At 36.7% G+C, this 15,449-nt stretch overlaps 1 protein-coding gene across 8 annotated transcripts in view; it reads left to right on the forward strand.

Annotated features, from left to right (window-relative positions):
- The window catches only part of KIF13A (kinesin family member 13A), a 79,419-nt gene that overhangs the window by 27,435 nt on the left and 36,535 nt on the right, over positions 1–15,449 (forward strand). For all 8 annotated transcript variants that reach the window (XM_087707406.1, XM_087707403.1, XM_087707404.1 and 5 more), the window contains 9 exons: positions 2,565–2,651; positions 3,745–3,914; positions 4,434–4,644; positions 6,821–6,983; positions 8,010–8,150; positions 9,416–9,565; positions 11,110–11,274; positions 13,013–13,186; positions 15,256–15,407. In XM_087707406.1, the coding sequence (XP_087563532.1) occupies positions 2,565–2,651; positions 3,745–3,914; positions 4,434–4,644; positions 6,821–6,983; positions 8,010–8,150; positions 9,416–9,565; positions 11,110–11,274; positions 13,013–13,186; positions 15,256–15,407 (1,413 nt within the window). The remainder of the gene's footprint in view (positions 1–2,564; positions 2,652–3,744; positions 3,915–4,433; positions 4,645–6,820; positions 6,984–8,009; positions 8,151–9,415; positions 9,566–11,109; positions 11,275–13,012; positions 13,187–15,255; positions 15,408–15,449) is intronic.

A 15,449-nucleotide genomic window follows, 5' to 3' on the forward strand; every position in this document is an offset into this window, starting at 1 on the left:
GGTTCCAAGTAGTTTGGAGGTTAAGAGCCCTCCGTATTTCACATCATGCAGATATTAGTATCAGTAATTTTGGGATTGAGTGCTGATTTGTGTTCCCCTACACATTTATCATTAGTTACACTTTTGACACTTTTGAAAGCAAAAACAAAGCAGGAAAGTATTTTTCAGGAGGATTTTAGTATAATTGCTTTAGAGAGAATTTACACAAATATTATTACTCTTTAACTGGAGAAGGCCAGCTGTTTGGAAACATGTAAATATATAGAAAATTAGTTTCACTGTGGTTTTGTATAAGACCTGAGTTTGTCACCATGAAAGTTTCAGGCTTAACAACAAAAATATTCCAAACAGATGGAATTCAGTGTTATGATAAGAGTTGCATTGTGCAGAATTAGTCATTTTGACTGGCAACAATAAAGAGGCATGTCATTGGAAAAAATGTATAAATAAATAAACTTTGTTTAATTTGTGTTTCATCCAAGATTTCTAAATAAGCACAAACTACATTACAGAATTACAATGACAATCAATTGAGTCAGTTCATTGTTGATTCTTATGGAAAAAGCAATTAAGTTCTTTATGATTGGAAAATGAATTTAAAATGAGGATTTTTTTTTACAGTTGAAGTACTAAGGATTATTTATATTGTCAGACACAAAACAAAGAAATTGTGCCTAAATATCATCTGCTTGAGAAAATTAAGATGGAAAATTATTTATTTTCCTGGTTTATGTGCCTCTGTTTATGAGCAGAGTAGAATATTATACAAAAGCTACTTTTTAAAAATTACATTGCAAATTGAAGATGAAAAGGTATATTGTATTTCTTTTAGCTTATACGGGGAATAAACTTTACTTTCACAGAATAACCGCATATTAGAAGAATTCATATTAGTTGAAGTGATTTAAGTAAATGTCTCATTAAGGAGATTTAAACTAGGTTTCTGCAGATGGTTTGCAGTAAACAGCCTGTGACCCAGTTACTTAAATACATGCACTGCATTGGCTATTTCCCCATTTTTTTATAGCAGGGATGTACTGCAGGCAAACATGTTTTTGTCAGGAAGAATTGAAGTCTTAATTAAATCCTTGATGATTTAACACTGAACACAAAGTTACTATTTTTATTTTATTCATGTTTGTATTAAGTTAAGAAAATGAGTAACCTATTGATATGCTCCCAAAACTGGAATATACAAGCTATTAAAAATTCTGTCTCATTAGTTTGCAAAATGTTGTAAAATACAGAAAGATACCAGTAGTGAAAGTTAGTAAGGGATAAAATGGTAGCCTTTGATGAGGGCTGCTCATTATCAAGTAATTCTAGTTGTAATTATAAGACCTCAGTAGAACTTCATACAATCAGCCACCAACAATCAGATTCAGATGGAGCATCTGCAGCATGAGTTTCTCATGACTTTATAGGTCTCATTTCAATGGGGAGTTGGGTGGTCTAATGGAGAAGTATCGTATGATTCTACTATGGGGTGTGTAAGGCCATAATTTATACCTTCCAACTGGTCACCTGTATGTGCAAGAGTCAAATCATTTTTCTCTTCAGGACTGCCCTTGTTTATTTATACAGCCACACACCAATTCTGCCCCCCAAGCATGTGCAGAAATCCCTATCTCCACTCCATTGCAACCTTCACTTTGGGGTGGCTTAGAAAGAGCTTTCTATAGACTTTCCAGAAGAGCAGAGATATTGAAGTTCAGGGGTGTCCTGGTTAAGATATTTTCTAGAAAGTTTACTCAAGTTCTCCTTACCCACTCATTTCCACCCCTTGTGTGGCTCACCAGATGAGCTAAGCAGTTTTCTGATTTTCAGCTTTTTATTTTTCTCTTTGCTTCTACCATACATGCTACAAGCAGCTTTTCTGGGTCGAGTGTAAGCTATTCTAGCATCAAATCAAATCACTTGGATGAAGTCTTGGGGCAGGCAGCCTACAAAGACACTAGGGAAGTGAGAGATTTGTAACTTCTGTATTCCATTACATTTAATGGCCACATAATTGTATTTAGCCTCTCAAGCAGTGAGCTGCATCAATTTAGTTTAATATCATAGTGACCCAGCAGTGATTTGAAATGGCTGGTCAATTCAGCACTTACTAAATATAGCCTGTCTAAGGGGACATTTGGAACCCTTCCCAGATTGTTGGGGAATGAGGGCAAATTCACAGCCAAAATGGCAGTGATTATACACTCTTTCACTAAAGGACAAAAGAGGGAAGAGACATAACCAAGCTTTCTGTTTCTCCCATAGAAAGAGGGAGCAAATATCTAGTGCTTACTCATCCTGCTTGATCTTACAGACTAGAATAATTCCCTAGTACAGTGTTTGTCAACCTTGTCAACTTGAAGATGTCTGGACTTCAACTCCCAGAATTCCCCAGCATTTGCTGGCTGGGGAATTCTGGGAGTTGAAGTCCAGACATCTTCAAGTTGACAAGGTTGACAAACACTGCCCTAGTAGACTGGACTTTGTTGAAGTACTATCCACACTAGAGTGTGGGAACTTGAATATGAAGAGTGATTTTAGTCTTATAAACGTGTTTTATTTTTCAGATCATGCGTGAATGGCACACTGATATGTTCCGTGACTCAGCTGTGGCATGGAGATAGAATCTTATGGGGAAACAACCACTTTTTTAGGTACTTGTATTTAATGTTCCATAGTAGTTCAGTTGTAATACTGGGCAGCAAAGCAATACCTAGCCAACCCTTTTCTGATGTCATAAAGTTAAGCATGAGGGCAACGGGATTGTACTTTGCGCTGATGAGAGACCCCTGAGAATACCATTGGCCAGACTTTGAAGTCCAAAAAGCATCCCTGAAGAAGATAGCAGCAAAGCACGTATTTTTCCTGTGAAGAAAAATAACGTGGACTTGTCCATGAAACCACCAAAAGTCAAGGTCAATATTTTGTTGAGTTTACCTTATTTATATAGATAATATACAAGTGAATGGTTTTGCTTTGCTTGCAAAGGATAATTCCAAATAGCATTAATTTCAAAGTTACTACATTTGAAAGTTCAGAATTAGTTTTTCTCAGTTTGAGATAGTGGTACAGTATATAAGCTCCAGCAACTATTTCTAGGATTTTATTCAGCCCACTTGATATTTTTTAAGCTATTTTATAACTCTGACAACTATATAGAAAAGAATTTGAAATTAATTTAATCTAAATTCAGTTAGATTGGTTATCAGCATTTAATCCATTGGTTGTAGGAAGACTGACACTTCAACACAGTGGTTTTTAGAATGTTTGACCCAATTACCCCCTTTCAGAGATTAAATAATAACATTATCCCCACAAAAAAACCTAGGGGCTTTTGCTTTATATAAATATCTCTGAAGTAACAGTTCCAAACTGGATCCTTGACTCACAAGAAACTATAAACTTTTCCGTTATCCCCAGGCTACTCCTTGGGTACCTCCTTGGGGAGTAATTTTCCATGATCTAAGAATCTCTACCATAATACAACCTGGCTTCCTGCTTCTAGTACAAGGCTGTCTTCCATAATGATCCTCCATAGTAACCATTTAGTGACATTTCAAGGCTTGGTGGGCAGCTAGTAGTATACTTTTGTATTCACATTTCATAGGTTGAGCAAGGACTATAATCGCATGTTTTGCTTCCTGTGTTCTGGAGCAAGTACGTCTGTTCCTGCTGCCCCCAGTTCCTTCATATAAGTTTATTTAAAAATCATGTTGGCAATTTTATACCTTTTTATTTTTCACATAGAATTAATCTTCCTAAGAGAAAGCGTCGAGATTGCTTTAAAGACTCTGAAAAAGAAAAAGAACATGAAACAGAACTGGATTTAGATGCAGCCAGCGAAGCTTCTTCAGAACCAGACTATAACTATGAATTTGCACAAATGGAAGTTATAATGAAAATGCTAAACAGCAATGGTGAGAAAATGGTGTTCAAGGATGCTGATAACCAAACAGGAATAGACAGATTTTTGGTTTGCCTTGATAAATAAGAAAAAAGAGACAATCTGTGATTATAGTGATTTTCTGTAAGTAGATGTTCTAATAGAAAATTTGAAGTACTTTTTCCCAAGGTTATTTTTTCCCCCCTGATAGATGGAACCTAATTATATTTCCTGAAAATTTATGGGATTTAATCTTTGAAATTGAGTCTGTCTTGTGCATTTTTCTAGAATATATACTACTTTTTTTGGGGGGGGGGAGTGTCATGTCCTTTATTCCACTTTAAAACATTGTAGCTATAAGAATGTATGAAAATGTTCCATGTTAAGTAATATCAGAGCCAAACTATGCAAAATGCATATAGGGATGAGTATTTTAATCAGATGAGTGCATATTGTGGTGAAGCCTAGGAGGATTTTCAGAAAGTGATAACATTAGATTAAGCATTCCCATAGGAAGTAATTTCTAAAATGGCGTGGATTCATTTCTGTCTAGATCCATTGCAAAATGTGGTCCAGGTATTGGAGAAACAATATTTGGAAGAAAAACGTAGTGCTTTGGAAGAGCAGCGGATAATGTATGAGCGGGAGCTGGAACAGCTCAGGCAACAGCTTTCTCCAGAGAGGCGTTATCAGCAGTGTGATGGCAGCCTTTCAGATGGTAACCAGACTGTTCAGCAGAAGATAAACTTCTGGTCAGAAGAAAGGTAAGAATATTGGTTTTTAAGTAACCAAGAGATTGCGCTGGAGGACAAAAAAAAAAGTCTTGAAATCATTTTGAATCAATAGTGATATGAAAGGTTATCTACTTAATTTGTTGCTCAAATCTGTGGCAATTAATTTTTTCGTATGCTGTGTCTGGGAGGCCTTCTGTGCATTGAACTGGGGGATTTTTTTTGCATGATCTCTTTAAATATTGTGTAATCCAGTTTACTAAGAGGCTGTATCTGCCTTGATTCATTCTAACAGCCCTTGTTTAATAATGGTAATTGGGATTAGCCATCCTGTCGCTCAGCGACATGGTCATAAAATGTGATGTCACCTGATCGCATTGATTTACCAAAACAGTTGCAGCAGTTCCCTTGCTATCATTAGCCAAGGTGGCGCAGTGGTTAAATGCAGCACTGCAGGCTACTGCTAGATCAGCAGTTCAGCGGTTCAAATCTCACCGGCTCAGGTGAGCCTTCCATCCTTCCGAGGTGGGTAAAATGAGGACCCAGATTGTTGGGGGCAATATGCTGACTCTCTGTAAACCGCTTAGAGAGGGCTGAAAGCCCTATGAAGCGGTATATAAGTCTACTGCTATTGCTATTAGGCAAATCTCGAAGAATTTCAGCATCCTGTAGTCATGTAGTCACCATTTGTGACCTTCTGCCAGCTTCCCCATTGACTTTGCTTATTGAAAGCTGGAAGATCACAAATGGCAATGATCACATGATCACATGATAATTGAGGGCTGGCTGCCAAGTGCCTGAATCACAATCCTGTGACGGCAGGATGTTGTGATGGTTGCAAGTGTGAGGAATGATTATAAGTGCTCTTGTTCAGAGTCATCATACCTTTGAATGGTGCTGAGTTAGGCCTATTGTATGTCTTTGGAGGTTCTCAATAATTCAGGTCATGGTTGTCCCAAAAGTGCTTTAAAAAAAGGCAACTGAACTTTCTTGATGTTTCTTGAAACTGAAGAAGCTTCTTGGATGAGAAGTGAAACATCTCCCAAGAAAAAGACCAGTTGCCTTTTTAAAACATTTTTGGAATTGGCCGACTGTACCCATGTGGCCATTACATACTAACGTTTAAAATATTTTATCCTGGTTTGTGGTATAATTTAGAGAGACTTTTCTTGTTTGAAATCATTGAATAAAAACAGATTAAATATTTGTTTAAAAATAGAAAATGCTCTTGATTTTATCAGGAGGCTCTAGTTTGCCCTGAACCTTTGTTCATGTGTTATTTGTAAAATAATAAAATATAGAGTCTGTAGACAATATTGCGTGGTTTAAGTTTGGTCCCATAAATCAAATAATTTAAATTCCAGCTTTCAGGAAAATTTAGTTGTAAATACTGTCTCTTAAAACATCTTTAAAAATATATTACCATATTTTTCAGAGTATAAGACGCACCCTTTTCCCTCAAAAAAAGAGACTGAAAATCTGGGTGTTTCTTATACACTGAATACAGCATTTTTGCCTACCAAAATCTCGTCCCCTTCACCAAAATGACCATGCATGGCTTTAGGAGGCTTATAGAGTGCTTCTGGGGGCTGGGGAGGGCAGAAACGAGTGAAAAATGGGCCATTTTTTGATCAATTCCCCCCCCCCCAGCCCGGAGGAGCATTCTATAAGCCTCCTAAAGGCCACACATGCCCTTTTTTTGGACAAAAGTGGGCCTGTTTTCACAAAAAACAGACCCGTTTTCACAAAAAAGGGCCATTTTTTGCTTGCATTGGGGCCCCACCCCCCCCAAGGGCACTCTACAAGCCTCCTAAAGGCTATTCATGCCCTTTTTTGAAGGAAAAAAAAGGCCGTTTTGGGGAGGTCTGTGGGATACAAAATTTTTATTTTATTTTGCCTCTTCAAAATCTTGGTGCGTCTTATACTCCGGTGTGTCTTATACTCCGAAAAACACAGTAATTTATGCAATTTATTTGAATTTTAATTATTAATGCTGCATATATTAATGTTAGTACTATTATGCTTTCCGGATGCATGATTATTCTAATTTTCATCAGAACTCTACATCTGGTGATTAAATTCATGCTTTTTCATGGAGAATTTATTAAAAATAATGTACTAGTCTCCTCAATAGTATTTTAAATAATGTTTAGAAACTGGGTTTCTAAATTACATTTTTTGATATATTTATGTCTTGTTTCCCTTGTAGAGATGAATTATTTCGACAAAGCTTGGCAAAACTAAGAGAACAAATAGTTAAAGCCAATGCATTAGTAAGGGAAGCAAACTTTTTAGCTGAGGAAATGAGCAAGCTAACAGATTATCAAGTCACACTTCAGATCCCTGCTGCTAACTTGAATGCCAACAGAAAAGTAAGAAAATTTACCACTTATATAACATAGTTTTATATAACATGTCCAAAAGTCCACAATCATTTAGCATTCAAGATAAAATTTAGAGGCTGATTTTGTGCAGGAAGTGGATAGAATGAGAACAATTATACACCCAGAATAAGCAGCTTCTTTCATTTTTGTCTCTGTAACCTGTACATATCAATATAAATAGAGATTAATACATGTACTGCACTGAAGTACTGAAATATCCATGGGTAATCACAATTGCACAAAACTTGTTGGTGATCATTATGTTTTATTAGTTCACATTTGATAAGACTTGTATATACAGTGAGAGCACAGACCACTTCCATTAATGAATATGTCTGGAATACTCAGAACATAGAATCTTAACATAAAATGAGATAAAAGCTTTCCTTTTCCATGCCACTTTTCACATGCAGATATATTCTGGTATGGTCATATAAAACAGACTGTTAGAAAACTCTGTGGTACTTTGCCCGCATGTTCAGCTCCCCTAACAAATAGCTGACTGTGATGTATTCAGTGAAGTGGATGTAACCATGAAAGATTATGCCAAAATAAAGGATTCTTTGTTGATTGCAATACATTCAGTAAGGGCGATTTGTATTCATGCATGAAATCTTAAAACTACATTTAATTGCAGTAGTTCCATGTGATTAATTTTGAAAGATTCTCAAATATATTCCTTCAAATATAAAAAGAGAAAGAAATGTATGTTGAGCCTCTGAGAGATATATGTATTTTTAAAATGCTTTTGCCACTGAACTTTCATGTTTTAATAAATTAATTTTAAGTATTAATGTTACATTGTTATTAAATGTTTTGCTATTATGGTAATGTTACATTATTAAATATAAACAATTTGATCAACATTATTAATCAACATAATAATGTATTATTTTCTTATTGAGGATGTTTTCAGTGTTGATTCATAATTTTACAACACCAGAATACCTTGGCAGATTTTGGAAGTGCGCACTTCGAATAAATACTGTAAATAAAATGTTTGTGTTTATTCAGAGAGGAGCAATTGTCAGTGAACCAGCTATTCAGGTAAAAAGAAAAGGAAAAAGCACTCAGGTGTGGACCATTGAAAAGCTAGAAAACAAATTAATTGATATGAGAGAATTATATCAAGAATGGAAAGAGAAATTTCAGGAGGTATTTAACTATTTTTCTAATATGTGATTTATAAAAGTATGCTTGCACAAAGCCCCCTGTAGATTCCCATTTACCTCATTCCTTTTTATGTTAGTTTATTCTAAACCAGTGATGGCAAACCTATGACATGCTTATCAAAGGTGACTTGCACCACTATGTTTTGAGTGATGTGATACCTGAAAACAACTAATTTCAAAAGCACACAACATTCTCATGATTTTCGGAAGCTGTAGTGGCTACATGAGAGTGAAATACGGTCTTGTGTAACTCTGGAAGTTCCACAAGAATGGAGTCTCCTTTCAGGTGGTTTTCAGAGGTTGCCGAGGCAGCAGAAGAGCATCCTCTGAAGTTTCTTCAAGGGCAAAGGCCATCTGCAACCTGGGCATCCTCAGATAGGGCCAAGTGTCAGTCACCATAAAGAGAACACTTCCCGCAAAAGGGCATGCAGCAGATCCTGGAGACAGCTCGGACAGCACGCAGCTGATCCTGGGGAACAATCATATCGTTCCACAAAACTCATATACCTTGTGGAATTGCATGAGGTGCCTTTTTGAGTGGGAGTGGTGGCACTAGAGCTGAAGTCAAGGCCCGGGCCTTTGACTTCAGACCCAACTTCTGTACTTGCTCCTCAGTGCCGCTGTTCAGGGTGGCCCAAATAGCACATGAGGGGGAGATAATTGTTCCTCCTTTTGGGGGAGGGGGGGTGACACCCCAATGGACTCAAATTAGATATTTTCAAATTTTTTGACACATTGTGGCCAAAGGGTTCACCATCACTGGTCTGGTTCAGTATGCTACCTATATCACATGGTTAGTACTCTGAAATATCACGGTTTTTTGTTGGGCATTATAAGATAAATTGCCTGCCTAACAATAAGAAATAAGCATTATTATTATGTTTTATTATTACATTTACATTTCTATGCTGACAGTTAAAACGATCCTAATTACTACATTGTGTTCTGTATTTGGGAGAGAATAGAGATGGTTTGAAGTCTTTATATTGTTTCTGTTTTAAAGATAAATAAACTGTTGGTCCTTAAAAATTTTTTTTAACTGATATAAATTTTGATGCAAATAATATGTATATTTCTGCTGTGATACATAGTATAATTATTACAATGAATAACGATAAAAATGAAAACAATGTAATTGTTTACAATAAACGATAAATATTTCAAAATATAGCTCATCATTTCCATGTTGAATCATTCTGGTAAACCCTTCATGCCTTTGAAATTCATATCTTCCTTTTAAAAAAATAGATGAAAAGACTCACGGGAAAAAGAGGCGACCCTTTCTATGAAGCCCAAGAAAATCACAATTTAATTGGCGTAGCAAATGTCTTTTTGGAGTGCCTTTTCTGTGATGTTAAGCTTCAGTATGCATTACCAATAATTAGTCAACAAGGAGAGGTGAGGCTTAATCCATAATAAATATTGCACTTCGTTTATGAAAGGAGTATCTTTGTTATACATGTACATTCCTGCCCTTTCAGCTTTCTGGGATGCCTTGAAGACTTGAGCTAGGATGAGGTTTTTGAGGGGAGGCTTGTTTGGTCTGGTGTCTAGGAAAAAGGGTACTTCTGGTTTGTGTCTTTGTTTTATTGATTGTTATGAGCCACACGGAACCATTATATGAGATAGGCAGCCATATACATCCTGTGAATGACTGCTTTGACTGAATGAATGAATTGCAAATAATGGCTCATGTTATGTATAGCACAGTTGGAATTGCCATCTGCTGTGTTCCTGTTTTTCTCTTTGTTTATTTGGTGGTGGTGCTGTTTGCAGTCTCCATTAGCAAAGGGTTGGAAAAGGCAAAGGATGTGGCTTAAAGGAAAAAATGCCAGACACACTACATTGTTGATCTGCGGAGTGAAAAAGCCTGAGGGAAAGAAAAATCATCCGTTGATATCCACAAATCAACAGGACATCTGTGGGACATATGGAGAACAACTAAATTTCATATGCTGACAAATAGTTTCTGCACACAGAGTTCTAGTGTGTTTAATTTAAAGGCCATATCAGTGAAAGAACAGTATCTATACAAAATGTTTAGATGTTTAGATGTTTAGATGTTTATTAACATTTATAGGCCGCCCTTTTCCCTGAGGGGACTCAGGGCGGCTCACATAAAAATCAGGAAGGGGAATACAAACAATGACGTAGACACATATAGTAAAAAATAATAAGCAACATTCATTCATCATTCGGGAGGGGCGGCTATCTTTGTCCCCAGGCCTGACGGGCTAGCCAGTTCTTAAGGGCTGTGCGGAAGGCCTGGACGGTGGTGAGGGTACGAATCTCCACGGGGAGCTCGTTCCAAAGGGTCGGAACCCTTTGGAACGAGCTCCCATGATTTTAAAATAATTATTTATTTTAGAATATGTTAATTAATATGTTAATTAATATAGCCGAGGTGGCGCAGTGGGTAGAGTGCAGTACTGCAGGCCACTTCAGCTGACTGCTAGATCAGCAGTTCAGCGGTTCAAATCTCACCGGCTCAGGGTTGACTCAGCCTTCCATCCTTCCAAGGTGGGTAAAATGAGGACCCGGATTGTTGTTGGGGGCAATACGCTGACTCTGTAAACCGCTTAGAGAGGGCTGAAAGCCCTATGAAGCGGTATATAAAAATCTGCTATTGCTATATTAGGTTTAAATACACTGAAATTGGGTATACAATGATATACTGTGAGGATATATGGGATTTCCTCCTCTTCCAAGGTCATTTCCATACATAGAAATCTTTGTAGTATTAGTTTATCAATGTTGTTTAAGAAGAGTAGTGTGTCAAAGTTGAACATATTAGATATGTATTTTTTTTCTTTTTTTAGTTGTTGAAGATACAGTTGTATGATATATAAATTTTGTGTGTGTGTGTGTGTGTGTATCTCATCTGCATTTTTGATATTAGATGTTAGGGACCTCTTTAACAAGATATTGTTTTTGTAATACAGGTGGTAGGCCGTCTGCATGTTGAAGTGATGCGTGTCACTGGTGCTGTCCCAGAACGTGTTATGGAAGGAGACGATTCTTCTGAAAACTCTAGTGAAAGTGGAAGCTTAGAAATCATGGATAATAATGGAGAAATTATTCACAGACCAAAAAAATTCACATGCAGGGTAAGGGCTGCATCATCTATGTTCAGATGTTTTTTTAGGGATAGATGTTTTAAAAAAATACAATTTGGTAATTACACAGCTTAGAATACTGCAATAGGAAATTGTTTCTGTTGTCAATATATTTAGAGCTTCAGTTGACCGACAATATTAAAACCTATGTGACACATGAAGCCACTGGGAAACGTGGTCAGGCAGTTCAGAGCTGTAGAACATTTATGTGCTTGTGTATATCTTCACCTAAGCTTAGCAGCTGATAGTGTGAAAAATCTTGACGGAGTAGTTAGGGTTTGTGTGGGACTAGATAGGAAGAAACAAATAGGGGTTTAATTCCAACAAGATCAAGTGACGGTTGATCCTGGTCTGATTCCAAGATAGGCCAATCTTGAAGAAGGAACTTCAATTTAAGATGTTGGTGATTACTTATAATGTACAGCAACACAGAAATGACAACAGAAAGGATTCCAACCCTACAGGAAATAGGTGGAGTGGAACCTTGGAAACAAGCCTTTCTTTTCTCTTGGAATGCTTGCTTCCCAAAGACAGGGTGGCTCCTTCCGCATTTATGCTCTGGAAAATACTGGTTTTCCAGTTACATTTTCTAGGGTTAAATCTATATCCGAGTTATGTTCTGCTAATTGCCAGTTACATGGAAATTGTTAATAAGAGGTTTTCAGATTGTATTCTGTACTGACCGGTTGTATTCTGTGCTGAAGACAAGAGACAAAATGAAACTTTGGGTGGGGGAGAGATTCATGCCCAACATACATCATTCCTTAGGCCCTGCCCCTGACCATAGCACTGAAATAGAAGAAAAGCTCTGTCTGCTTTGTAATCAAATGGATAGGATGGGCGACAAAATTATTTTCTCTCTGTCACCATTTAGAAAGGGTTGAAAAATAAGTCAGTTTCTTTGGCCCTGAACTGAAAAAGGAAACTCATCTCAGAACTGAGCAAGGAAAAATTTCCCTCAGCTGCTTTGTCTGAGCGAATAGAGAAAGTAGGGCTGGAAATATGTGTCTGTGAGTGAATATACATGTGTTAACAGGGAGAATATTCATGGTTGCCTTACCTTCTGCTGGTATGCAGCCTCTAGTGACTTCCTCTCGGGTTAACTCAAGTTCAGCTCCTTGATTGGAAATAATTCCCAATCCTAATCTTATAAGAGTTTTGATTTCTTTCTCTTGGAGATGTATTCATATTTCAAACAACACTTTCACGATCAGTTTTAGAAAAAGCTGCTGTTCTCTGAATAAAACAAAAAACAAAAACACCCCAAACCCCAATTTGAGAGTCCATTTGCTTTAGGGATCATTTTTAATTGATATGTAATCAGTTGATCCTTTCCCACACATCCCCTGCCTTCTCTGTCTTTCTATCTCAGGTTCATGCAACAATTTGGATTCTGTGTCAAAAAGTGTTTTGGAGCACAAACATAGCAATTTTCTGCAGCTCATTCAAAGCAGCTGTAGATGACAGCTTGGGAGGGCAGCTGCGTAGTTCCAGGAAAATAAATAAGCATTTTAATAATTTGCAGAGAAGGGCCATGTCTGAATCCTAATGTGCCAAAAGTACCTTTGGAAGTACCAGAAGAACCTTTGGAATCAAAACACTAGTACTGTGCTAATTAAGAGAGAGAGTTTTTCCCATCGGAGACATATTTCTGCATTTTTGTAACTAAATACTTGTTTAGAAATGTAAATATTTTGGTTTATTAAATTTATGTTTCATAATTGTCTAGGTAAAAATCAAAGAAGCAACGGGACTACCACTGAATCTTTCAAACTTTGTCTTTTGTCAATATACCTTCTGGGATCAGTGTGAACCAACTGTTGCAGCACCAGTTGTCGATCCAGATGTGCCTTCACCTCTGGGCAAAGATGTCCAATTCACAGTGACTTTCTCTCATTGTAGGGTAATTATTTGTTTCTCTTTAGACCATCATGGTTATGTTTTTGACTTGTATATTGCATATATACTGTGGGGTAAAGGGATTTGAGTTAGTCCATTTTTGTAAATGCAAAATCCTCAATATTTATTCATATGAAAAACACGAAGAATGCAAATTATTTAGTATCTATTTGCAAGCCCCGTTCATTTTATTGTCTACATCAAATGAAGAATAGTGTCTCAAAAACAAGTACCCACAATGAGTATTGCTTTTGCCACATATGTATTTTTGTTTTTAAGATGGAGGTTTCTCTTCGCTAGTTTTAAGAGTAGTCTATGCAAAAAGAAATTATTTCAGAGAATAGCTCATTTTTCTGCCTATTTAAAGTTAGTAATACATTTTTGGGACTGCCTGTATTATAATTAATTCTATGTTTTTCCCTAGATTTCCCATCTAGAATTTCCCTACATTTCCCATCTAGAAATGTAATCAATTGTCGATTTTATTAAACCACCAGAAACTATAAGCTATTACATATATCAAAGAGAGACATTGTGTATCCTGCTTCTAGTAGGAATTCCTACAGATAGGTCTTGACTTACAACAGTATTTTTGACTTGAATTTACATCATTAAGCAATGAGGTCGTAAAGCATGACCATGTTGCTTAGCAACAGCAATCTCTTCAGTCCTGGTTGACATCATTAACTGAGTCCCATGGTGGTTAGGTGAGGCAAGGGAGGCGCAGGTAAGGGAGTGTGTACAGGGGTGAATGAGTGCAGCACAAGCACAGAGAGGTGGGGGTGGATGCCCAGATGGGGAAGATTTATCCCAGAGATTTCTGACCTTCCCTGATGGCTTTCCAATTGACTTTCTGAGGAATCAGTAAGGGAGATTGCAAGTGATTTGCAAGTGATTATTATGGGGTGCTGTGACTGGTTGTCAGTGGAAACAGGTTGCCAAACACCCAGATCGCAATCTCATGACTACAAGGGTGTTGGAAGTTGTAACTCTGAGTGCCATCATACAGTAACTTTGAATGGTTGCTGAACTAACGGTCATGGGCAAGGATTAACTGTAGGATCATTTAAATTTTTGAAAAAACCAATGAATAAAGGAAATTTTAAGAGGAGTGAGAAGCCGTTGTTTTTTTTTTTGAACAGTTGGTATTAGAGGATAAACATGAATCCAATGTATTGATTCGACTTACATCTACTGTTCAAAAAAGCTTTTCTCAATTTTCAGTTAGTTTTAAACATATGCAATTAATATAAAATAATTAGTGAAGGGAACTAATTTGGTATAGAGGTTAAAGACCGCCTGCTATAAAAATTTACTTTATTTGCGGCATACAAATAAAGTAAATTCAAATTCAAATTCAAAACAGGAGGACATTCTCTTCCTGCCTCAGTATGAAACCAATTGAGGGTCCTTGGACCGCAGTCTCCCTCTCAACCCTAGGAAGAAGGCAGTGGGAAAACCACTTCCAATTTTTTTGAGAAGATAAATGCAGGGATTAATTAATACAGTATGGCCAAAGTCAACCCTGACTCAAAGGCACAAACACATGCACAAACACTTCTAGCTAAAACCAACAGAACCAATGAAAAATATATTTTTATGTTTTTCATTGGTTTTGTTGAACTAGTGAAAAGCAGAAAGAAATCACACATTATGGTGTAATTAATCTTATAATTGTATAATTTAAAAGATAATATAAGTAATCTGGTAACTTGTGAATTAAAGTTTATGGGAAAGGGGTAATAGAGAGCAATCATTTCAAGTTCAGCTTTGTCATTCTGAGGTACAGGTTTTCAATACAAAATATATTGCATCCGCCGCTATAAAAACTTTTTTTTTTATTTTTAAAAACATTTTATTGTTATAAAATAGAAATTTGTTAACTATATCTTGGAATCTGCGTGGTACAACATGTTGGTGCAGATGAATTGATTCATGGAATTATCCATACAGCTTTAGCTGCATTTTCTCTACATTTGCATTCCAGTTTGAGTCTGGGAATTTGATTTATTTCTTCTTTACCATACAGAGCATACATTATGTTTGCTGTGGTCAATGTTCCCATTTTTTTAGGATTATGTGGTGAATGTAACAGAGGAATTTCTGGAGTTCATTGCGGATGGAGCTCTTGCTATTGAGGTCTGGGGTCACAGATGTGCTGGAAATGGGACCTCCATATGGGAAATAGATTCTCTTCGTGCAAAATCTAGAACCTTGAGAGACAGGTATTTTATTATCCTTGAACCTTTATCAGGAATTAGTTGTTT

This window comes from Thamnophis sirtalis, unplaced genomic scaffold (assembly GCF_051295495.1).
Source record: "Thamnophis sirtalis isolate CommonGarterSnake01/CBP01778 unplaced genomic scaffold, rThaSir2_p1.2 scaffold_2, whole genome shotgun sequence".
NCBI classification, from domain to species: domain Eukaryota; kingdom Metazoa; phylum Chordata; class Lepidosauria; order Squamata; family Natricidae; genus Thamnophis; species Thamnophis sirtalis.